Raw genomic sequence first — 25,665 nt, forward strand, 5'->3', positions numbered from 1 at the left:
ACAGGTTGAGGGAAACATGAAACAATGGAACGCTACCAAAGTGGAGTGCTACCAGACAAGCTATCATTTTGGGAGTCCGACCTAAAATGGTCTGGGAAAATGGGCTTCAAAAGTCAAACAAAACTTGGGAGTTGAAACCATCGTCGTGCGTCACGACCAGATGTCATCACGTTCATTAGTTGTTTGTTTGGCTGGCGGTTCTCATTTTTTATAGGTTAGAGATGAAGAAAAAAATGACTCTTTTTACAAGGTCATAGTGCAAACCTATTGGTTAGTTCATTAGCTAGCTAGCTAGAGTGTTAGTTACTCACACAAAAACAAATAATTTTCGTAGTTGATGTTAGTTAGTTAAAGATGATGCCAAGAAGAAAAAATCCTTTTTTTTGGTTTTGTTTTGTTTAAACAATATTGTCTGTAGACGTTAGGGCCGCAGCTAACAATTATTTAAAAAGACGATTAATCTTTTTTTTTTTTTTTGCTGGTAAAAATGCAAAATGCACAAATTAAGTTGATCATGATGGGTATGGTGTCGCCACACAGCGGCGTAGTGGGGCCATCGGGCCTCCGTCAAAACCAGCATTCCATTCTTCCTGTGCAACTCCAGCCTAACCACTGCTTTGCTACGAGGACCTTGCCTCAACCTTGACTAAACCTTGCCACTTAAATTAAGTAAATAGCACCCGGCCTAAAATGGATCCCTGTGGGACACCTGTCACTGACACATTGGGCTAGTATTATATTACCCTTTGCAAAGACAGTATGTAGATGTACTGGACCTGTATTACATTAATTGGTCAGACATGAAATTTTCGGCTCTTCTCCATGTGTCAATTGTGTTTTATTTTAATTTATTGTCTTTATTTCTTTATATATATTTTTTTATTTTTATCTTATATATCTATATTTATTAATACTTGTGTATTATGGCCTTTTATTGTCTTTGTTTATTGTCTACTGTTTGTAAAGTGCTTTGTTACAGCTCTAGCTGTTTTGAAATGCGCTATATAAATAAAATTGTATTGTATTGTATAATAGAATCAGAATTAATGGATTTAGAAAGTCAGACATGGTCCATTGTTACTTCTGACAGTAAGTATGATGAAAATGTTCATAATTTTATGAGAATGTTCGTAAATTCTTTGATAAATGTTTATCTTCCAAATTGAATAGATTCATAGTTGCTAATACATTTGTCAAAGGAAATCACGTGCACACCGTGTGCATGTGTAAAACAAAATTTGTGTTTTTGTACAGACAGGGTATATAGTCCAGACTTACTCAAGCTGTCAGACTACGTGAGAGACAGGCAAGAGCTTCCTTTTTTCAAAAAGGAACATCTTTCAGTCGCATCAAAATAAAATCAAACGAGGGAACTGAACAATGGAGAGGAAATGACACCGAGGAGGATGAGAAACAGTGGTGAAAATAGATAACAAAGAAACCATGCTGTTGATACTTGGATGGGGAAAAACACACCCAACAAAACAAATGCCTAAAATAAATCTGCTCCGTCACTATGCCACAGAGGTGGAATTAAGTCACATATGAGCAATTAGTCTCAAGTCTAAAGTGGACATGCATATAAAAACGTGTTTTTTTAAAAAATGTTTTAAACAAGATTCTTCATGTTTTTGTGAACATAAAGACAAGTGAAAATCTTGGACAAATTTAACATATTTTTGGCTGAAATTGTAACATTGTTTGTGTTAGCATCAAAGACAATTAAGCGTTTTCAAACAAACATAATATACGTCTTTTTGTAACCAATAAGTTAATCCGTGATGTACCTAATGTATGTACTTTTGTACACGTCTCACTAATTATAGCATGTTTTTGTCAGACAATTTACTAAACTAACGTGTTTCTCGTAAACATCAAAGACCATTTAGTATGTAATGATGTAAACCACTGAAGACCATTATGCTACTCTTTGAGTGATCATAACAGATCATTCATTTTAATTAGATAAATGACAAATAAGCGACCAGTAGCTAGCTACTGTTATCTAATGTCATAGTTATGGTTTCAGATAGCCGAGGCCTGCTTCTGACACGAAGTGCTTCACAGTGTGTTGAAGGGTTGATTGTGAGGAAATAACTTATCTGCACCCTTGAGAGGGTTTCCATGTCTTTATTTCTATTTGTTTATGTAAATTGGAGCCCTGATCATGTGTGTTTACTGTGAAAACACAGGCAACTTGTCATCCGTATCAACATGCCGACTCAACTCGATACACTCGCTCTGAGGTATTTTAGACCAAACAATGTTGATGAATTGCAGACTTTTGTGGTAACGTGGCAGTTTATTCATCATGAAAAAATTTCAAGCCCACACGTGTTGCGAGTCGTTTCCTATTCCCTCTTATTTTGAAATAGTTGCAGTTCTTTTTCCTGTGCTGGTCTTTGTTTTTGTTTTCAGGGCTGGGCGTACTCAGGTGTGCTAAGCTCCTCGCACAACTGTTCTCCATCACTCACCACATCCAGTATTTAGGTTCCGGTCTGATTTCCACACATCGCCATAACGTCTTGTCCCTTCACAAGAACAGCCCCAAGTGTTGAGTGTTTTCTTTCCATATACTTTCTATCTGTGTTTTGTTTTCATTATTTGGCATACAAATGGCATTGGCATTTGGCATTTGGTCTTTCTCCCATCCATTCATCCATCCATCCATTCATTATCTGATCCGGTTATCCACATGAGGGTCGTGGGCATGCTTTCCTTTCTCAATATTACTGTATATTTTCCTAATGCATCGTCACTTGATTATCAATCAAAACATTGTTTTCATTACGGAGCAATGCTGTTAAAACTCATCTCAACTGAACTTTATTGATAGAGCCCAGACAAAAACAAAGGTCATTCATTTGACATATTATGAAATTAATAAATGTTCTTTTCACCTTAATATTTGATTGTTAATTATTACGTTGTATTATTCTTTGTCATTAGATAATATCAATATAACATGTTATACAATATTTGACTTTAGCAATACTTAACATTAAAAGTGTCTGTTTGGTGAAATGTTTAACTACAGCGCTCTCTATCGGCGCCTCGTGTTTTTTTTTCTTCTCAGGGGCGCACTTCCGCCCGTACGCAACATCCGGTTGTGCAGCAGCCATTTTGTCTGTTCGGGCACGTCTACTCTGACGTTCGGAAAACTGCCGTTCCACCTTAACAAAAACATTGCAATATACTCACCATGCCTTTATTTCAACTTAATACTTGCATCTAAAATTATATTAACATCCCAAACGCGGGTCCGAGGAAGGGCCAACTTTTCGCAATAAACGCCCCGCGTTGAAGCGAGCGAGAGGGCCGAGCAGCATGTCGTGCAAGGAAAGCTACTTGGCCATCTTTCGCTATCTGACGGACGAGCGGGAACCGTACGCGCCGGGCACGCCGGGCAACACCAAGCGTAAGATCCGCAAAGCGGCGGCCTGCTACGTGGTCCGAGGCGGCACCCTGTACTACCAGCGGCGGCTCAAGGGCCAGGACGTGTTTACCGAGCTGGAGGTGGTGCTGCGGGACGAGCGCAGGAAGGAACTGATCGAGCAGACACACGTCCTCGAAGGAGGGGAGCACCTCAACCAGCAGCTCACCTGGGAGAGCATCTCGCGGAAGTACTGGTGGAGAGGTAAGAGCGGGTTACGAGACTCGCGGCGTCCGAGGGACGAAGCTTTGTTGTCGGGTTAAAAAGCGAAAATGAGCGAGGAAGTGTTAGCATTTCGTATCAAACGTTTCCCTCCCCGTCACGGTGACGTACAGTCGTTGTTTGGCGTGGCAAAAAAAAAAAATGCATTGATAAAACCCACAAAAATCGAGGGTTTGACTATATGGGGTTTCCACTTTAATCGTTCCAAAACCCTCCAAACGAACACTGCCTTTTTTTACGCATGTTTTTATTTAAAAGTAGCACAGTAATGTATAGGTGTCAAAATGAATCGACAACTCTGTCCAAATCCTCTGATTTCAGCCTCTCAACAGTAATTATTCTTTTTTTCTGTAGTCCTCTTTTGTGTCCAGTCAAAATAAGACATTTGCATAATTGCTTTTAGTTTGAATAACAAGTAACTGAATCAGGCTTGTAAAGGTTTGGTGTATACACCAATCCCGCTTAATTGTTTTTTTACTTGTTTTTTTATATCACGAACCAATACCAAATACGCAACAGGATTTTGGATAAATTAATTGGCTAATAAACAGTAATGTGGGGGAAAATGGTTTTCCAAATCCACTCTAATGTAAAATAAAAATGTATCTGATTCATTGATCAAATAATTGGTAGAACAATCGATATGAAAAATATTCACTAGTGACAAGCCTGAAGGTATGTAAAATACCAACAGAGTCGGCTAACAGAAAGAAATGAGCTGTTTTTGTGTTTTTGTACCCGTACCTCAAGTCATTGCTCGCGAGTCAAGGGGAAAACATCTGCTGCTTGACGGCTTCAGTCTCGAAAAACTCATGATTTGGGAGTGAATTGCCGATTGTTGTTTTTCGTCGTCCATCTTAGGTATCCTTAAACACGTGAAGGATCACATCCGCGAGTGCACCACCTGCACCGCTCGCCGTGGCGCGGATGACGGCTTCGGAGGAGGCTTGCGTTCAAACAGTCGGGCGAGGAAGCGCAAGACGGCCGGGAGAGAAGACGACGACGACGACGACGACGATGAAGAAGAAGAGGAAGAGGCGGAGGTGGGAGAAGAAGTTGATGATAATCTCTTCCTTACACACCCGTCTAGTCGGAGCAGATCCAAGGTGGCAAAGACTTCAGATAAGCACGAGCTAGTTTATGTAAGTATTGTTAGCCCGCTATGATAGCATCGGTTTGATGCAGTATGGTGTGATTGTGTAGTCCACCCCAGTGTCCAAACCGTCCATGTACGTCATCCTCCCTGAGACAGGAAGTAGCTGATTAGCAAACAGATTTTTACCGTACCTCACCGTATAGTTTGCGTTTCATGTAGAGTTGCGCGGTATACCGCCACTGGGAATGTTTTTTGATGCCTCGCCGTCAAAAATGAAACATCTTCAGTACCAGTACTTTTGAGCTCATAGCCTACTTTGATTGGTTCATTGCACGGGTCGACAGTTCCCACTTTCACGCTGGGCTGTGCGTGTGTGTGTGTATTTTTCGAACCCCCAGGTTAACAGCAAAGGCGAGGTGAACCAGTTCCTGTCCAATCACGGCCAGACAGTGCTGGAAAAACTCAACCAGCAGCGCATTAACAATCAGTTCTGCGACATCACGCTGCTGATTGAGGGCGAGGAGTACCGAGCGCACAAGGCGGTGTTGGCGGCGTGCAGCGAGTACTTCAACGAGCTCTTCTTCGAGAAGGGCGCCGCGTCCACGCACGAGGCCGTGGTCGACCTTGCCGGTGAGTGTGCGCGCCGCGTATGCCGGCCCGGAGTCAAACCGGTCGGTCCTCGAGTAATTCCAGTAGCTCGATAAAATAAAATTGCTGTCCGATTGAGTAAGTCGACTCCACTTGCTGCGCCGTGCAGGGTTCACCAAAGACAGCTTCCTGCCTCTGCTGGACTTCGCCTACACGTCCATGCTGACCTTCAACTTCAGTGTCATGGCCGAGATCGCCAACCTGGCGCGCCACCTGCTGATGCCCGAGGTGCTGCAGATCTGCGAGTCGGTGCACAAGCAGGTGGAGGAGCAGAGGCTGGTGGTGTACCAGCACGAGGACAGCCAAACTGTTTTAGCCGGACAGGAGGCGGAGTCCCACCCGGCGGAGGAGGCGGGCTCTTACACGGTCACCATACAGAGCGACGGCAGCGCGGTGGTCACCCACACCGGGCTCGCCGTGGCGGGGGAGTCTTTCGCCATCGTGGCGCCGGCGGGCAGCGAGCAGGTGGCCGTCGCGGCCGAGGGGGTGGAGACTGGCGAGACCCTGACGCTGATCGCGCACCAGGCGGCCCTCGTGGGCGCCGAGGGGGAAACCATGACGGTGGTCACCCACAGCGGGCAGGCGGGCGCCACCGAGTCCCTGGCCGTGGTGTCGGCCTGCCTGGCTATTGAGCAGCCCGACGGGGCTGAGACCTTCCTTTTAAACATGGAGGCGGGACAAGAGAAGCCCGCGGAGGTTAATGTGGTGCCCGCGGTGGAGCTCCGGGCGCAGGTGGCCAACAGTGCACCCGAGTCGGCCACCGATGCACCCGGGCCCGCCCCCGAGCCCCTCGTTCCGCCGCCCCCGAAACGGAAACGAGGGCGCCCGCCCAAGGTGAAGAAGGACGTGGAGATGGAGGAGTATGCGCCGCCGCCGCCAGCGGAGGACGAGGAGGAAGAGGCGGACCCGTGCGCCCTGGACGACAAGCAGGATTCGGGGAGCGACTCCAACATTCGGCGACTGCGGCAGCGCTCCATCGGCGAGGGCGGCTACGCTCGCCTCCACATGGGCTTGGACGACGACGACGGCGGCGGCGGCGAGGGGAAGGGCGCCGCCGGGGCCCCTCGTGGCGCTCCCACGCCCAAGGTACGCGCGTACGGCGGTTTGTTGCCAGCTTGTAATCATCCGCTGCTCTTTCCTTTGTCCACTACGTGATTTACTCAGCACAAACATTGTCTAGGTGTGTCCGAAGCCCGGGAAGAGGGGGCGGCCCCCCAAGCAGCCCGAGGAGAACCCGGCGGGAGGAGAACCCGGGCCGGCGGAAGACCGGGAACCAGACGGCGCGGAGGCCGCTCCGGACGAAGACGCTCGCTCGACAGCCGGCGCCGGCGCCGCCGCACCTGAGCCGGATGCGGGTGACAAAGTCCCGGCCGAGGGCGGCGCGGAGGGCGGGCACGCGTGCCCAGAGTGCGGCATGTCCTTCCCCCGCCGCTACGCCCTCATCATGCACACCATGAAGCACGACAAAAGTCGCGAATACAAGTGCAGCGTAAGCAGGCGCCTACTTCCTGACTCCAAATATAAAGCCAGTCTTGAAAACCCCATTTGGAACCCTAACCCTGTCTTAAACGAAACCTTAAGTCAAGTTTAAACGTCTAATCGGCTCGAAACCCCAATGTGGTCCCCAAACCCTGGCCTGCCGCCTTAATCCTTCCCACCCGCGCCCTGGCCTACGAAGGGTTAGTCCACAATGTTATGCTGTGTGTTACAGCTGTGCAGCAAAGACTTCCAGTACGCCGCCTCTCTGCGCGCCCACCTGGCCCGCCACAAGCAGCAGAGCAGCCAGCGGGCGCCCGCCTCCAAATCGGCGCCCTCGCCCTCCTCCTCTTGGCACCCCGCCGAGGGCGGCCAGGACTCCAAGGCGGCGCACACCAAGCGCGAGTTTGTGTGCGACATCTGCGGCAAGACGCTGCCCAAGCTGTACTCTTTGCGCATCCACATGCTGCACCACACCGGCGTGCGGCCGCACGCGTGCAAGGTGTGCGGCAAGACCTTCGCCCACAAGCACGGCCTCAAGATGCACCGCGCCCTCCACGACGTCACCAAGCAGTTCCAGTGCCAGTACTGTCACAAGTCCTTCGTCAGCAAGCGCAGTATGGAGGAGCACACCAGCGTGCACACCGGTTAGAATCGCGCACCGCTCGTCGCAAAAAAACAGCCTGGCTCCAAGCCCCGACCCAGGAATAAAAACCCCGTTTGAAACGCTAACCCGACGCGGACGCCGTGAATCAGCCACCCAACCCGACGCCAAGATGAAAAGCTAAACGCGGGCTTGAAACTCCAATTTGTGAATCTTCAATCCCTTAATCTGAATCCCGAACCCAGGAGGTGCGATAGATACCCTCATTTGAAGCCCTAACCCAAAGGTTGAAACCGTAACACAGGCTTGAATCTCGAAACTTTTCTTGAACTCTTCCATTTGAAACCCGAACCTTTGTTTGAAACTCTCATTTGAAATGCAAACTCGTGGATGCATAAACCTTAACCCAGACTCGAAAACCTCGTTTGAAACCCTAACTTTGCCCAAAAATCCATTCCAGTCTTGGAACGCTCATTTAATGCCCAAACAAACGATGGAAACCTTAACCCCAAGGTTGAAACCTCATTCGCAAGATAGAAACATTCATTCAAGCTCAAACCTTAACTCATTCTATCCCAATCACATATTTCTTTGCCATTTCACAATGGGTCTGAAAAAGTCTGGCACTGAATGAGTTTTAATTTGAGAAATGTCTTTTTTTTTGCCTTGCAATCCCTAATTTGAAACCCTAACCTTTGTTTGAGACCCTCGTTTGAAACACCAACCCAAAATACAAAGCTAAATCCGGGCTTGAAAGCCTCATTTGAAACCCTGACGTTTGCTTGGAAATCCATCCCAGGCTTGAAACGCTAATTTAAAACCCTAGCCTTGTCTTGAAACCCTCACTTGACCCCCGTTTAAAGATAAAAACCCGAACCCTGGCTTGAACGCCCCAATCTGAAAAGGTAAACCCCAAATTTGAAACCTAACCTAGCCTCAAACCCTCAACTAATCCAACTACTAACTCATAAAATCGAAGAGAAACAACTCTGAGAACAGGATTGAAATCCAAGTTTGAAACCACATTCTCTTCATAAAAAACAAACAATCTGATACAGCTTTAAATCCTGTCTTGAATCCTTAACTAGTCAGCCCAAACTTAACTTGAAACCCTAATTCGAACGCTTACCCTAACTCAAACCCCTAACGTGAAATCTTTCCTTGTTTTGCGATGTCTTGACTACGCCGCAGGCGAATCCAAGTACCTGTGCAACACGTGCGGAGCGACGTTCCACCGAGCCTCGGCCTTGAGCAAGCACCTGAAGAAGCACAGACCCAAGCCGGACGTGCGCGCCTTCGCCTGTTCCCAGTGAGTAGCGCCGCGCCGCGCCCCGCAAACGACGCCCCCGCGCTGACCGCCCGTGCTTGCCCGCAGCTGCGACAAGCGCTTCTACGAGGCCAAAGACCTGCAGCAGCACATGAACAAGCACATGGGCCTCAAGCCCTTCCAGTGTCAGATGTGCGGCAAGTGCTACAGCTGGAAGAAGGACTGGTACTCGCACGTCAAGTCGCACAGCGTGGCCGAGCCTTTCAAGTGAGTCACGCGCCCACTTCATTTGAAAGCCGGTCTTGGAAACGTTCATTTGAAATCCTAAACCTGCCTTGAAACCCCGATTTAAGAAAAAAAAAAAAAAAAAAAAAACTCATTTGAAATCTTAGCCCTCGTTTAAAACCCTCATTTGAAATCTTAACCTTTTCTTTAAGCTAGGGATGAGCGAATTTTGATACCAGATATCAGGTCCTCATGGAGGATGCCAATACCAGCCACCGATACTTAAGAGAAAAAAAAAAGAAAAGACATTAAGTCCTCCTCGGCAGTAGTTGGCGCTATACTGCGACAGTTTGACACATCGGCGAATCATCGGCCGCATCAGAAAGAAGTACTTACAAGTACTGGCGGTATCGGTATTCTGTGTCAGTGAGTACTCAAAGAGGGAATACTCGATGCTCGCGGTATCTGTCTAAACCTTAACCCGGGCTCGAGACGCTTAACTAGTCTCGCTGTCTCCCCTTCAGGTGCAACGTGTGCGGCAAGGAGTTCTTCGAGAAGGCGCTGTTCCGGCGCCACGTGAAGAAGGCCACGCACGGCAAGAAGGGTCGCGTCAAGCAGAACCTGGAGCGAGAGTGCGAGCACTGCGGCAGGAAGTTCACGCAGCTCCGAGAGTACAGGAGGCACATCAACAACCACCAAGGTGACGTCTTCCTCTTCAAGTCCTCTCGTCTGATTGAAAATCTCATTCAGAGCCCTTATTCTGTTTTTAAAAACGCTAACCAAGCCTTCCTTGATACCCCAATTTGAGATCATTGCCACAGCATGAAGCCCTCATTTGAAGCCCCCTCTCTGGCTTTGACATAATTTGCAACCCTAACTTCAGTTTCAAATCCTAATTTAGAAACCTTTCTTGTGGTTTCAAACTCTAATTTGAGGTCTGAACATTGCTTTCCAACCCCAAACGCAAATTGATGTTAGAAACCCGAACGCAGCCTTGAAAGCCTCATTTAAAACCCTACTTTGAAACCCAAGCTTTGAAGCCCCAGCCCAGGATGGAACCATACATTTCAAGGAAAAATGCTCTGTTTTCAAACAAACCTAGAAGCCCTAATTTGCAACCTTAATCACATTTGGAAACCGTAACCTTAGCGAAACCATAATTTGAAACCGAACCCAGCCTTGAAACCCTAATTTGCAACCATAAAGACATCTCGAAACCCTCATTTGAAATAGCTACCCAGCATTGAAACCTTGAACCGGGCTGCTCAATTTGAAACCCTAACCATCCAGGTACATTCATCGCAGGCTACACAAATATGAGAACAGGTTTCACAGAAGCTAAATAAAGTCAAAGCAGTCACCCGACCGACGCGTTAACGTCTCCGCCCTCCTCCCGTTTTTCCAGGCGTGAAGCCGTTTGAGTGCGTGACGTGCGGCGTGGCTTGGGCCGACGCCCGCTCCCTCAAGCGCCACGTGCGCACACACACGGGCGAGCGCCCCTACGTGTGCCCCAACTGCAACGAAGCGCACATCGACGCCCGCACCCTCCGCAAGCACATGTCCAAGTACCACGCCGACAGCCTGCCGTGCAAGATCATGCTGGAGAAGGACACGCTGCAGTTCCACAACCAGGGCACGCAGGTGGAGCACGCCGTCAGCATCCTGGCGGCCGACCTGCCGCCCGAGCTGCGGCTGGCGCAGACGCCCGCCCCTGCCGCCGAGGAGATCGAGACGGTGCTGATCACCGAGGAGACGGTGGAGGCGGTGCAGGCCGTGCAGGCGGCGGAGGCGGAGGCGGAGGCGGCGGCGGCGGCGGCCGACGGCTCGGTGGCCACGCTCTCCGACCGGGGCATCATGCAGGTGGTCAACTACGTGCTGGCGCAGCAGGCCATGACGGGCGTCAGGCTGGACGAGGCGCCCGACGCCATTCAGACCATGGAGGTGGAGGTGACCGAGGTAGAATAGACGTATTTATCTTATCCCGGACCGATCTTCCCACGTAGCCTGCGCCGCCCTTTCTTTTTTTAACTGTGTAAATAGCTTTGGACAAAACGGGAGGAATCATGGCTTTCGGGCCCTTGAATGCCCAAAAGCCCCGCCCCCTGGTTTTGGATTGGATCATGAGATAATAAAAAACACAAAAACAAAACAGCACTGTGTTAACACTCTTGTTTTTTTTAAAATCTAATTTCATTTGCTCTCATGTGTATCAGTGAATTTACACACTCTCACTGGACAAAAAAATCATATGAATATAATAAATGAAAAACGTCTCATCTTGCAATATTTCACCCAACTAAAATAAAGTAAAATGACTGTACTGAATAAAGTAAAATGTGAGTAAAACAAATACTTAACCAGTCAAACAGTTGTAAAAAATTAGTAGAATAAAGGAAAAATAATTCACCCCGTCTAATAATAAAAAAAGTATAATCCCAAAAAAGTACAACCTAAACCTAATGTCAAAATACAAGAAAACTAAAAGTTAAACTACTATCATGCTCATATAATTAAAATTACTTGCAGGAGAGTATGAATATTTATTTTGGATTTATAGCTTAGTGTGTTTACAGTAAAAAAAAGAAATACTGGTTTTCCAATATTTGTCATTTTTTATTTGTGTGGACAATTTTCATTTTGAAATAAGAAAAATCAAGACAAGACACAACAGAGTAGTCAAGAAGGGTGGATATTTATTTTGCATTTATATCAAAATAGCCTCGACATATTTACAGTTAAAAATTGTACAAAAAATAGGAAAATGCGGCTGTTTTTTGTCTCTATTTCTAACTTTTGACGTTTTATTTCCTGATGACAACAACAACAAAAAAACTATACAACATGTACATACATTAATCCCACGTAATAATCCTCAACCAAATACAACATAGGAGTGGCCGGGTAAAACTTAAAATTGAAATGATGCTCCTGAATCCTGTACAACAACACTCTGGCCTATAGGTGGCGACACACCAGCTAAATATCAAGATACAGGTACTTGAAATGTACAATCAGGACTTGGAAATGCATTTTTTAAACACTTTAAACATTTCTTAAGTGCTCTCAAGAAATCAGAATCGTGCAGGAAAAAGAATAAGTGCACGTCTCTTGAAAAAAAGAAGATGGAAGGAAAAAAAAAAAAAGGAATCAGGGGAATGTTCCGGGCGTTTTTGTATCGGTCCGGTCCTACTCTCCCTCTTCCTTGATGCGCTGCTGCTGCTTGTTGCGGCGCGAATCCAAGTCAAAGGAGAAGTCGGACCAGTCGTCGCGCTGCGGGAAAGAGATGGTCTGGCGCAGCGTGAAACGCACGGCGTCGATGACGCGCTCGCCGCGCGCCTCGGACGAGCTGACGGCGGACGCCCCGCTGGTGGTGCGCACGATGTGGGGCGGGGGGGAGAAGTCCATGGCCTGCCGGTGCTCCAAGATGCCTTTCCAGATGGCGTGCTGGTACTCGGCGGGGATCTTGAGCCGCGACAGGTCCTAGTGGTCATGACACAGGGGAGCGTTAGTGGAGGCCGGCGGGGCGGGGCTCCACTCGGTTGTGATTGATGACTGAGGGCTCACCTCCATGTTATAGTTCTCAATCTGGTAGATGTTGCTTAGACCCTGTGCTGTGAAGTAATCCAAGCAGCCTGCGCAGCCCAGACGAATGAGGAAGCTGTGGGGAGGGGCGGGAGAAAAAAAAAAAAAAAAACGGCCTTAGTCGAATTTTAAGATAAGCGTTCTGAAAAGTAGCATAGCACACAATGTTAAGTTTTCAGGGAAGTCGTAATTCTATGAGAAATAATGTAATGTTTCAAGAAAAAAAAAAAGGAATTACAAAGAAACTAATAACCTTAAAGAATATTGGCTACCCCCCCACCAAAAAAGTAGTTTTTATGACAACATTTTGAAAGAAAGGATATTTGAATTTTTTGTTTTTGTTGAAAACAAAAATCATTATGAGAATGTGTTGTTGCTTTTTTTAAATATAAGAGTACATTCAGGGAAAATTTGTTAAAAAAAAAAAACAATGAAGAAGAAGAATGTCATATTTTTGAAAGTATTTTTCAAGAATAAAATTAAGTGCCAAGACAATTTTGTCAATTTTTTTTCCTCAAGAAAAAAATGCAACATTACATGACATTTTGTTTTGGAAAAAAGTCTAAATATGTGTTATGAGAATCACAGTTAAGTTGTAATAAGTTATGGGTTGGATGCTGCCCCCTTACTAAAAAATTCAATGTACTTTTTTCAGTGAAAAAATCTTTCAAGAAAAGCGTAATTATTTGGGGGCGGGGAAGTTGTAATATGAGAATATTTACATTTTTTTTTCAAGAAAAATTTGAGGCATTTTGGGAGAGAATATTTATTTTTGATTGAAAAATCCTTTTTCCTACGTATGATTTTTCGAGATTATGCGCGAAGGGAAATGTGAAGTAATCTATGCAATTTAAACAGCTTTGGTTTTTTTTGCAACGCTCCTGACTGACCCAGAATCTGTTCTATCAACGGTCTCACGCAAAAACGCAGTCTCCCGCCAAGCTCACCAATCAGACGGCTACTCATGACAGGTCGTGAAACCAATCAGCTTCCGAGCTGCTGCTCACAAATTTGAAGGGAATTCTTGGGCACTAACACGCCTGGCTCAAGCTACGAGCTACATTACCCTCGCGCGGTGCAGATCGTCTCTTCTAGTAACTAATCATCGCCCCTGTGATAGCGAATGAACTACACTTTTAATAAGCATCATTATTACTAAAGGCAGACAAGGACTAGCAACACCAACTGAGAGCACAAGAAACCAATGCTAACCGCTAAGCTAACACTGTGTCGCCAAACACCAGAACGAGTGCTTTGGTGTACAATGCACTTTTCACAGAAGTCTGGTTTGAACCACAATAAAGTGGAGAGAAAGGAGCTATGAACAGCAAACTAGCAGGTCACTTAGTACTTGTCTAAAGTGAAATTGACAAATTGTGAATCGAAATTGCAATTTCTGCCCCCCCCAAAAAAATCACAATTCAGTGTTCCTTTGAAAAAGATGTTGTGATGTATTTAATCTTAGTAGAATTGTTCTGGGAAAGGTTAGAAAGCTAAACTGATAGTTCTCTAGAAAAAAAGCTGTAATCATGCGTAAAAGCCATATTTCCTAAAAAAAAAAAAAATAAAAAAAAAAAGAAAAGTCAGAATATTATGCAAATAATTCTGTATTGTTTATAGAGAAATTTGGGGTATTTTTACAGACAAAAATTGTAATCTTACAAGAATAATGTAAATGTAATGTTTTTTGGGGGGAGAGAAAAAAAGTATTTTAAAAGAATTTAGTTGAATGCCCATACCTAGTGTGACAACATTTTATTTTATTTTTCTATTTATTATAATAGTGATTGGCTTCTTTTATGAGCAAAGTTTGAACCTTTGCGCTTCCACTGTAAGTTATGTTTACTTCCTCCAGGATCAATTTTAAAAAAATATATATTTTAGGTCGCATTTTTTTTTTTTTTTGTGGGGTACCTGGAGATGCTGCTGTCCATAGGGTACGGAGGAGGGGGCGTACAGTGCGAGGAGGGCACCAGGGGCAGCTGGGGCTGCAGGGCGTGAGTGGGGCTCAGTGAACTCATGTCAGCGCTCATGGGGATGTGAGTGCCCATCATGGGAGTCACTGCAGAAACAAAAGCAGTGGCGGTCGGTCAGCCGGAAAAATTTAGACCACAGCTCGCTTTACTTTATTCTTGTTACGTCTGAATAAAAATTGGGATTAAGTAGGGCTGGGCGATTATTCGACAGACAGCGAACCCCCACTATTCGCGAAAATCGGACTTGATTTACCTCAAATGAAAAAGATTTGTAATTGTGCGTAGATGCCACAAGATGGTGGCAAAGCACTTAAAAAAGAGGTTCGTAAAGCATCAACACCATGCATTTAGCACAATCATCAACTCATACTTGTCAACTTGGACGTTTTCCCCGTATTTTGTACGTTTTTTGATCATTTCAAATTGTGTACGCCGTATAACAATTTTTGTACGGGGAAAAAAAAAATAATTAAAAACTCGTTTTTTATTAGACTGATCTCGTCTTGCCCATTTCGGCTCTAATCCGGAGCGTCCGTTAGCGATTCCGACTGCAAACTTCGGCCGACTTTCGCGAGCAAAGTTAGCTGTTAGAAGCAGCATGAAATAAACTTCCCACAGCTAAAGTGTATAGTCAAAAACTACCTAGCTTTCTATCCATGCTACAAGTCAAGGGGGGGGGAGGTTTCTGGATCAGATTTAATGTTGTAAGGAAGCAGCACCTTTAATTCAAGTGAATTAATTCATGTTCCGTTAACTGACAGTTTTTGTTGTTACATATCAATTCCAAAGATAACATTTGATGTTAAGATATTGCTGGCAAACATTTCAACTGTTTTATGAAAATATATTAATGATTGTGTTTAAAATGACACTTCGTCCCAGAGGAATCATTTACGGCTGACCCGATTTCCGACTTTTTTCGATTATCCGTAATGAATCGCATTGTTGAGGGACTAAACATGAACAAAAACTCACCTGTTTTTGAGGATCTAAACCTAGGAGAAAACTCATGAAACTTTGTACGTGCATCAGGCCTGGCAAACACATTTGAGATTTTATTGGGTGTATTGTCCTTTGTGCCAGTACCCCACCGTGCCTCTACCTCAACGTGGCCAGGTTTGCAGCTTTAGTTTTTGTTGTATTTATGAGGACGACAACGTATCAATGGCATTTCTATTCATTTTAATTGGGAAAGATGATTTCAGATGAGCTTTCAGTTACAAGCGTGGTCACGGAGTCAGTTGTTTCATATTATTCCTGTTTAAAAAAAAAAAAAAAAAAAAATCAATCTGCGGTTGCAGTAGAAGAAAATCCCAGAAGGGGAAAAGAATCAAGTCATTTCTCTTCACTTTGTATTGAAGGGAAAAAAAAATGTAAAGCAATTGAAAAAAAAAAATCTGATTAAAATCAGAAATGCGATTTCTGTGGAAGACAAACTAAATTGGCAATTTTATTTTAAGGCCATACTGCCCAGCCCTACAGGACGTCGTTTGAACGCGGGTGAGAGGCGTGACAGGAAGTGGAGTAAACAAACAAACAAACAAAAGAAGGAGCGAGCTTACTATCGGTGAGGCCAGTGGACATGCCGGACGGGGTGAGCGTGTTGCGCTGCTGCGGGTTGATGAGCTGACTGACCGACGGAAGCTTGTTGACTTTGCCGTGAGGGGGGGAGCTGGAGCCGTATGCCGGCTGAGGCGCCATCGACGTCCTGGGTGCAAAAGGCAAGAGAATAGATGGCGTCATCACTCACATTGGATTAGCATTCCAGAAATGCTTTTGTAGGCCTAGTTTAATATTTGAAGTCAAAAGGAAGATATCACCTTTAAATGGTAATTTAAGGATCCACTGACACCCTGGAAATCGTATTAGGAACTTGGTTTGGTTTTGATTGAAAAAAAAAAAAAAAAAATTCTTTAAAAAAAATAAAATAATGTTACTTAAAAAAAAAAGCATGTTGAAAAAGATTGATCAAATTTGATCAATATCTTTTTTGAAACACTTGTTTTTTTACACATTAAAAAATGTTCACATTTGTTATTTTTTTTAATCAAAGTCTTGACTTTGTCTTTCTTTTTAATGTATATAAGTAGTAAATAGTTAAGTAGCAAAAAGGTATTTAAAAATGTACATTAATATGCATAAATTCAATTAAGTCAAATAAATAAATGAATGAATACTACGGCCTAGGTGATAAGATTTTTGTGTGTCTGATTCCGATATTTGGCAGGATAAAATTCCGACAGCCAATTAATCCCAAAAATATATACCTATAAGGAATAAAATGCCTTATTTTTTTAGTGTTTACAACAAAAAAGATGTGAATTACAGGCAGAACTGTTTTTCAATACTGTTTTTTTTGGGTGGGGGGGGCAATGTTTGAATGTACTTTAATATAAAATAATAGTTTTTTTAAGTATTTCACAGTTTTTTAATACTTTTTATTTTACATTTACAAATATTTTTAAACATAAATCAAAGTCTTAAGACAGCCTGCAGTTCATATTTAAATGTGTACAGCATGACTTTTGCCAAACAGTTATCGGGGCAGGGATATAAAGAATATATAAAAAGAAAACAACAACAACTAATAAAAACAACATAATAACCCAAACAAAAAAGGCATTTTATTAGCATTAGCCACAAGAAAAGAGAATCTGTTTCAAACAGAAGAAAAACATTGGCTTGTTTCCCCAAACTGTCCTGCAGTGACTTTACAAAACATGACCAGCATTTTGTCAAAACAAATAATAATAATACAATAATAATAACATTAAGACCCCTCACCCACCCACACCATAACATGAACGAGTCCAGCTCTGGCATTAAGCAACACATACACACAAAACGCATGCAAACTCATCAAAAGAGTCCATTGAAGACAGAAAAGTCTGGAAAAAGGAGTGAAAAGAGGAGGAGGAATGAGGAAGGCTCAGGAGGAGGTGCAGCGCCACCTGGCGTCCCCGGTGGGATCCAGCAGCTGACTGCCGAGACGTGTTTTGATTACACTGCAACGAGGAACCACACACACCACACACACGCACGCACACACGCACACACACACGCACACGCACACACGCGCGCACGCACAAGAGCATGATGTCAAGTAGTTGTCAAAAGCCAAAAAGACCCCAAAGACTTGAGGAAGTAAAGTTGCACTGCTGAAGTTAGCCACAAGAGGGCACCATGCGACCGCAACAAGAATCATAAAGTTGAAGGAGCAAGAATGGAAACTGACATTGAATTATTTATAGTTTTTGTAGTTCTATAGTGGTGCTCAGGGGCATTTGTATTATCTAGAGTCCTATATTTAATGTTTAAAGAAAAAAAAGTGTCACATTCATTTTTTACTCCCCCTGCAACTAATTCCTGGTACTTGGAATAAGCATCGACGTGACCTCACAAAATGTGCAATGTTAGCCTGCTAAGCTATAAATTAACCAACAAGCAGTGATTTGTTTTATGTCGGACTGACAATGTTTAGCATAGGTACGTTATGGAAACAAATATAACATAAAACTTCACAAAATAGTTGCTTTAGTGGAACCATACATACATAAATGCAAACTACGAACGTTAGTTAGCATAGTTAGCAGAGGAGAGTGCTAATATGTATCATTTAGCTAATAATACAACATTTGATGACATTTTTGGAGGTGAAAAAATACACCTTTTGTCAGGAAAAAAATAATTTAATAAATAAGAAACCAAACAAAAAAAAAAACCCTACCTTTTTCTTAAGTCAAGGCTAGCTTGCAAAACCAGTATTTTTTTTCTTGTAAAAATAAAAATCTTTTGACTTTTTCCAACATTTTTTTTCTGAGAGAAAATGTGATTTTTGTTAATAAAACGTTTTGTCAGAAAATCATGTATTTTCCTTCATAAATATTTTTTTTCATTTTGGGAAAATATTACTTTTGTCCTAAAATTAAAGGAATGCATCAGTTTTTTTTTTTGTGGAAAAATTTTGGAGGTGAACGCTACTTTTCCTTGAAAATATATAATGCTTAAAATAAATCCCAGAAAAATACGGAAAAATATCATCTTTGTTAGAAAGGCTTCAAATCTATTTTTGTTGGAAAAATGTGATTGCCCAAAAATTATTTATGTCAAAAATGTCATTCTTGACAAAGTGTTAACTTGACTCCGTGATTGAGTTTGTTCCTTAATCTACACTTTCGGACACTTTCTTTGCCCCCATCTAGCGGTGGTGTATTAAAAGCTTGCCTGTATGTCATATTTTGGCGAACACGAAAAAAGCCACCGATAGACGGCTTCTAACCCTCGAAAACTTTTTACGTTGCTGCCGTTGAGAGTCAAGCTACCGGTGTATATATTTTTAAGTAAAAAAAAAAAAAAAAAAAATGCAATTTGCTCACTCTCCAACTGCCATCAGCTGCTGTAAAAGTCTCGTGACGTACACCGACACCAGCGACATCGACAGTAGCCCTTCAAGCTCAAAAATGCTGACGACGCGCTACACGAGTGGCCCTGAAGGCCGCGTGGCTCCACTCACTGTTTCTGCAGCAGGTTCTGCTGCTGCTGCCGGTACGACTCGATCGTGTGCTGAGGCAAAAACTGCATCAGCTCCAGAGACTCCTTGATCTTCACCAGAATCTCGTAGATTTCGCGTCCTTTTATCTGAAAGGACGAGGCGGTCAAGCGGTGCGGGGCGACGGGCGCGGTCGGAACGGAGGAGGAGGAGGAGGACGCGCTCACCGGCAAACAAAACACCTCCTCGTCCGTGGATCTTCTCTTCTTGATGGCCGACATTTGGATGCCGTGAGACACCTGGCGGAAGGCTGGAAGCAGAAAAGGGAGAAGGCGGGTAAGAGCGCGAGGCGGCGACGTTTCAGGTCTACTATGGCAGAGCGGGAATCAAGGAAGGCAGAAAGAGAGGTAAAAGTTGCTCACCCCAAGCTGTACTTAGGGAATGGGGGACAATTTTCCACCTTTGGAGGTTCTTTCAAATTGTCCGTAAAAGACGGAATTTTACCAACTATTTGTTTTGTTGTCGTGGTGGTGTTCTGTCCTGTCTCTTTTTTTTTTTTTTTTTTTTTTTTACGGTCTGTAAAAAGCGTGACAGCTTTTATACAGCTCGCTGATGGGCCGACTTCCCGACCCCATTCCACGCATGCGGGCGTTAATGCAGAACGGGGCGAAGCGTAAAAAGCCGCAGGGCCCCGTCACCAAGCCCCCCCAAGCTCTACTTACGGCGCTTCGTACCCTCACTGCTCTTTGTGGCGTCCGTGATGTGTTGCTTGCGGATGCTGTCCTCGTCCGCCTTGCGGTCGCGACCCGGACAGGCGCAGATGCGAGCCTCGAAACAGCGGCGGCCCAGAACCTGACCACTACACGCACGCGCACACCCACACACACACACATCATGTGGAGGCTGGCAACTCTCAATCTTCAAAAAGTAAAATCTGCCCAAGATGAAGACAATCGAAAACAAGCTCCAAGGGATTTCGTCTCCCCCTCCCCCCGCTTTAAAAGTCTTAAGAATGTATTGTCAGATTCTCGCAAAGGTTGAGTGGAGTCATTTCTTCTTTAATGAAGTAATAAACTCCTCATTTCAGGACTTTTTGCCTTGTTTTCTTTTCGAATGCCAGTTACGTAGTGTTGTGCCGCTTACTCTCTGGTCTCCAGGGTGACGATGATGAGAATGGGTCGCCGGTTCATGCCGCCCACGCAGCTGGAGTTGCACATGAAGTTGTACAAGATGGTGGTGAACTCCGTGCCCACCTGATGGGGAAACGGGACGTCAGCCCATCATTTCTTTTTTTGGTTTTTTAAAAGAAAAATTAAGTACATTTTTTTTTTCTTTTTTTTCCCCCCAAGCATAACTAGCATACGGACATAATAGGGTGAGCGAACAAGAATTTTCCCTTCCAGCAAAACGTCATTTTTCCCTCCTCCTCCCACTCGTCCGTATCAAAATCCCAGAGTCCTCGATTCTCACCTGAGGCGGCTCGTAGGGCACCAGCACGCTCTGCCTCCCGGTGATGGAATCCTCCACATACTGGGCGTGGCTGTTACCCTCCACGCGGATCAGGTGACTGGGAGGCGCGATCTGACCTGGATTACGCCGGATTACAGTGGCGCTCAATACATGACGACCGAGCGATCGGTTCAGTCAAGAGCAATCGAGAGTCAATCAATCAACCGACCGTCGTTGAACTCGCGGCTGAGCTCGTGGTTGGGGCAGCGCTTGACCACCTCGGTGACGTGTTCCGCCTTCTTGTAGACGGGCATGGCGCGGATGACGGCGCCCTGCGGGGGGGTGGTCAGAACTTTGATCTGGATGGGACAGGTCTTGGCGATCTGGCAGTACAGCTTCTTCAGTTCTGTGGAGTACTGACACAGGAAAGAGAACACGTGACGCGGACTGGAGTCAACATGTGAATCTGTTGGAACGCTGGCATGGTCCGTCTTCTTTTTTTTTTTTTTTTTCGGGTGTCGCTGTTCTGTATAATCAGCATGATCACGGAATTGCGCTACGTAGTCAGCCCTGGAATGTTCCGCTTTTAGAGGCGGTAAGAGAGCGCCGTTTCACGCCGCCAGATTTTCTGGCTCTTTCCTGTGTTGTTGATAAAAAGAACACCGAATGGGAGGGGGGGGGGGGGTCAACTGGACTCAAGTAGTATTAGAAGCTTTCATGCTGCTTGTAAGAGCCGATATTTGAGGCTTTGTTTTTTCATGACTGTTTCCTGATAACGGGCATAGATATGGAACGGGGAACCGAGTCCACCTGACAATTTTCCGCCTTGAGAGGTAGCATCCTAAGCCCTTTTTTGACCTCTACATTCTGTATGTCCTTCCTACATGTTGCCGTAAACGATAGAAATCACGGATATGGACCAACCGGAGCTGGTCATTTTCCGCTTTTAGAGGTAGTATTCAAAGTCCATTAAACACTGCCTGGTAAAGCCTTTCCATCGTCAGCAGTCGTCTTTTCACACTGCCTGAAAAATAGGGACGATTTCAACGTTTTTTATGTGTGACTGTTCTGTCCTTCACATGTTGACCTGGCAATTTTCCACCCTTGGAGGTAGTATCAGAAGACCCTTTTCAGAAAGCCGGTAAAAGAAAGCCTTTTTCCAACTTTTGCCCATGTCAGTATCATTTAGACAGAACAGTGAATTTGGGGGAAATCAGTCCGGCAATTGTAGGAAGTAGGCAGGTCGAAGCTCCTTTCACACTGCCTTTAAAACCGGCATTTTTTTAATCTTTCTTCTGTGACACTGTTCTTTTTCAATGGAATCAACACAGAGATGGGGGGGGGGGGCTGAAGTCAACACAGCAATTTTCCACCTTTGGAGGTAGTATCAGATACCATAACAGAGGACAGAATGTCCCCCGTGTGTAATGCCAGGGCAGGCGTGTCGAGTTTCACACATCTACTGCCCTGTCACTTTCAAACGGAACTATTTTGTAAGTCGCGCCCTACAGCGACATTGTCTAATCTGCGACAGCACCGCCGTCTACCCATCGATGCTGCGCTTTTTCGGCGAGGTCTCTGTGTGAAACAAGGTTGGAATCGAGGGATCACGATTACTTACGAGCACACGAAAACAACAACAGGCCGAATCGAAGAGACGGACGGACGAGGGGGGGGGGGGGAGGTAACACCTGTTGGTCGGACCAACCCAAGCCAAGCCAAGCCTAAGCCAACCCTGCTTTGTTTTGCCCTCCGGCAAAAAGGAGGTTAAAGACAGAACTGTGATTACCACCCACTTGAATACGCACGCACACACATTTTGGGCATCCTTGAAGATGTCTAATGGAAAGCCGGTGGTACTTCCGAGCGGCTCCATAAAAACGAAGCCTGCAGCCGCAATTAAACCAGGCACGGCTTTCATCTTTTGAAGGGCTACAGGGCGGGGGTTGGGCGGTTCGGGGGTTATCTTACCTTAGCCAGGCTACGCTAGCGCTCCCCGTACATCCTTCTGTCCTCCCTCCCTTCCTTCCTTCCTTCCTTCCTACCTTCCTTCCTTTCATACCATCCTTGCTTTCACTCTTGACCAATGCGCGAAAGTGTAACGAAAACAAGAGCCGGTGGCAAAGACGGATGGCTGCACTCGAAACCCGACACTCCCCCCCGCACGCCGCCGTCACTCTGTTAAATGAGGCGGAAAAGCCTCCGATCCGATGGGGAATCGACGCTGAATGTGACGGGACAAAGAGACTGGTCAAGGCTGTCCAATTGTCGCCGATTGTCCGCCTTGCTAGGTAGTATCACAAGCCTTTCACACCGCATGCTTTTCGTGCCGTAGTCCCGTTAGGTGTCACCAACACGGAATGAGGGTGTGAAGTCAACCCGGCAAGAGGTAGTGTCTTAAAACCTTTGTCGAGGCCTTTAAAAGATGACATTTCTCAGCCTTTATCAAGGTCGCTGTTGTGTAGAAACTGACGTGGAATGCGGTGCTCAAAGTCAAGCTAACAATATCCTGGATTTGGAGGTAGTATCAGAAGCTCCTTTCACGCTGCCTGTAAAATCAAGCTTTCTATCGATCTACAACGTCAACACAGAATGGAGGACAAAGTCAACCTAGCAATTTTCAACCTATGAAGGAAGAAGCAAAAAAAAAAAAAATCACAAATCTTTTACACTCGCTGTAGAGGTCAGGATTTTGTGCCTTTTTACGACTTTTTAAAGCCCCCCCCCATGTTGTTTTTATGTAATAACAGCACTGACGTGAAATGCAGGGATAAAGTTGGCCTGGCAATTTTGCGTTTAAGGAGGGAGATTCAGAACACTTTTTCAGGGGGGAAAAAGAAGAACGAAAAAGCATTGAGAAACGTGTCAAATTACACAAAACGGGACTCGGGATGGATTTGACACGGGAATTTTCTACCTTCAACTCAGAAGTCCCTTCCACACTGTCTGTAAAAGTTTTTTTTTAGACATATTCTTCTTTATCCACATTTCTTTAAACCAGGGCTATGCATACTGGGTCTCAAGTCATTTTAGTGCCCGGGGAAGGTTTCAATGGTTAAAACTCGAAGTTATGCTAATACCTTTTTACGAAATGTATGATTTTTATCTATTAAAAAAAAAATGTTAAACTACACAAGTAGTTGAGGAACTGAATATATCGGGTGTTTTTTTAAGTTTGGCAGAGATGGTCTTCTGTGTGGTGATTAGAATAATTACAGGCTGTTCCTTTTTGCGTAGCTGCAGGCTAAAAACAAAAGGCACAAAACACACACGCGCGGGCCGTGGAGAAAAGATCTAATCTTTCTGAAAGTTTGTTTAGATGATATCAAACCATCCCAGGCTCGTACCCACCCAGGAGAAGTGCGAGGAGAACACAACACAACCATCCCTGCCCTCCAGCTACAAACTTTTCAGCAAAAATATGCGCGCCGTTTGCTCAGCGCTAACAGCTAACGCTAACCAGTTGAATGATGGGGATCAGTAGCGGGGGCACCAAGATGTGTCGCTGCTACTTTTTCGTTGGTCATGCTGGGACTCACAATGGTCAGACACACACGCGCGCACACACACACACACACACACACACACACACACGCACGCACGCACACACACAATGCAACCTCATCCAAAAGTAAGTACAGACACATTTTCATGACCTTTTAGAGAGGAAGGGAAAGAGTGAAAAGAATCGAAGAAAAGAAGGATGGAAAGTAAGAAACTAGCATGGAAGGCATCAACAAGGATGTATCAAAGTTGGATAGAAGGGTGGAAGGAAGAAGGGAAGGAAGGAGAGAATGCTGGAAGGTAGGACAGACGGATGAAAGACGAGAGGGCGTGAGGGACGGATGAATCGCAAAAAGGATGAGTGGAAGAGTGGAAGGTTGGAAAGAAGGGAAGGATGGCAGAATGGATAAAAAGATGAAAGCATGGAAGGAATGAAAGTAACATGGAAGGTAGGGAGGATGGAAGGAAGAGTGTAAAGTCGCAAATAAGGGAAGGTTGAAAGAAAGCACGGTAGGAAATAAGAATGGAGGCTTCAAAGAAGTATGAAAGTTGGATTGAAGGAGGGAAAGCAGGAAAGAATGCTGGAAGGCAGGAAAGTAGGGTGAAAGAGGAAAGGGAGGGAATGATGGATGAGTATGAGGATGGAAGGTAGGGAGGATGGAAGGAAGAGTGTAAAGTAGCAACTAAGGGAAGGATGAAAGAAAGCAAGGTAGGAAATAAGAATGGAAGGCATCAAGGATGTATGAAGATTGGATAGAAAAAAGGAAGGGAGGAAAGAATACCGGGAGGTAGGAAAGATAAGGAAGGATGGATGAAAGGAAGGATGGAAGGAAGAGTGGAAGGTTGGCAAGAAGATGAAAGGAAGGAAAGAATGATGGAAGGAAGGAAAGGTTAGAAGTAGGAAGAAGGCAGGAAGGAAGAAAGAGGGAACATAGGATGAACGAAAACCAGGATGTACGGAAGGAAGGACGAAATAAGTGGGAAGGCAGAAAAGAAGGCAAGTAAGAAGGATGTATGATAAGACGGAAGGAGAAAAAAAACTTATGAAAGTCATGACAGAAGGGGAGGAGGAAGAAAATAAGGACAGAAGGAAGGTTGGAATAGAGGAAGGGTAGAAGGTGGGGGAAAAATTGAAAGGAAGGAATAATGGATAGATGGAAGGCAACAAGATGGGACCTATTTAAGAAAGGACAAGGGATGGAGGGAGGAACCATTGAAGAATGGCGGATGTATGAAGCAAGGATGGAAGGAAGAATTGAATATAGAAGGTAAAGGAGGCAAGCAAGGATGGACGAAAGGAAGAATAGAAGGAAAGAAGGAAGACAGGAAGGAGATCACTGTCACTTTTACAGTCTCCATCAGAGACTGCAACCCTTTGAAACCTCCTTCCTTTTTGAAAAAAAAAACAAAAACAAAAAAAAACATCCCCTGCAACAAACTTCAACCCCAATTCCCAAACCCTGACTAGCAACCCTAATTTCCAAACTTGACTTTGACAACCTCAAACTTCCATGAAATGAAAGGCCCAAACTTGTCTTCCGCACGACATTCCAAAGGTCATCGCGATCGACGCATGTAGCGAGCGGTGTCCGGCATATTCCGTCATTGCGACGGCATCGGGATAAGCGAGCGAGCGAGCGAAGTTCCCGTGCATCGGCAGGTCCCGGCAGGCCCGCCAGCTGCGGCGTTCCTGT

At 44.9% G+C, this 25,665-nt stretch overlaps 2 protein-coding genes across 9 annotated transcripts in view; one reads left to right on the plus strand and one right to left on the minus strand.

Annotated features, from left to right (window-relative positions):
- The first annotated feature begins 3,076 nt into the window (after positions 1-3,076).
- On the plus strand, positions 3,077-11,120 carry zbtb11 (zinc finger and BTB domain containing 11). Of its 2 annotated transcripts, none has more exons than XM_086048202.1 (10): positions 3,077-3,637; positions 4,517-4,698; positions 5,150-5,381; positions 5,509-6,485; positions 6,580-6,888; positions 7,111-7,522; positions 8,671-8,788; positions 8,855-9,013; positions 9,496-9,671; positions 10,377-11,120. In XM_086048202.1, the coding sequence occupies exons 1-10, from the start codon at positions 3,328-3,330 to the stop codon at positions 10,934-10,936; spliced, it is 3,435 nt and encodes a 1,144-aa protein (XP_085904328.1). In that variant the 5' UTR covers positions 3,077-3,327; the 3' UTR covers positions 10,937-11,120. The 2 variants fall into 2 exon arrangements, with proteins under 2 accessions (XP_085904328.1, XP_085904327.1); XM_086048201.1 differs by having other exon boundaries at positions 3,078-3,637; positions 4,517-4,797.
- A 524-nt stretch (positions 11,121-11,644) lies between these two features.
- Positions 11,645-25,665, minus strand: part of tp63 (tumor protein p63) — a 54,783-nt gene continuing 40,762 nt past the window's right edge. For 5 of the 7 annotated variants that reach the window (XM_086047141.1, XM_086047138.1, XM_086047134.1 and 2 more), the window contains 10 exons: positions 20,697-20,883; positions 20,489-20,604; positions 20,162-20,271; positions 19,741-19,877; positions 19,246-19,328; positions 19,043-19,167; positions 16,092-16,237; positions 14,468-14,615; positions 12,536-12,629; positions 11,645-12,451 (listed from right to left, as the gene is read on the minus strand). In XM_086047141.1, the coding sequence (XP_085903267.1) occupies positions 12,158-12,451; positions 12,536-12,629; positions 14,468-14,615; positions 16,092-16,237; positions 19,043-19,167; positions 19,246-19,328; positions 19,741-19,877; positions 20,162-20,271; positions 20,489-20,604; positions 20,697-20,883 (1,440 nt within the window). In that variant the 3' untranslated portion in view covers positions 11,645-12,157. The remainder of the gene's footprint in view (positions 12,452-12,535; positions 12,630-14,467; positions 14,616-16,091; positions 16,238-19,042; positions 19,168-19,245; positions 19,329-19,740; positions 19,878-20,161; positions 20,272-20,488; positions 20,605-20,696; positions 20,884-25,665) is intronic. The other 2 variants (XM_086047135.1, XM_086047140.1) reach the window with 1 other exon arrangement.

Source organism: Filicampus tigris, chromosome 12 (assembly GCF_054856515.1).
Source record: "Filicampus tigris isolate MCC_2025a chromosome 12, RoL_Ftig_1.0, whole genome shotgun sequence".
Classification (NCBI taxonomy): domain Eukaryota; kingdom Metazoa; phylum Chordata; class Actinopteri; order Syngnathiformes; family Syngnathidae; genus Filicampus; species Filicampus tigris.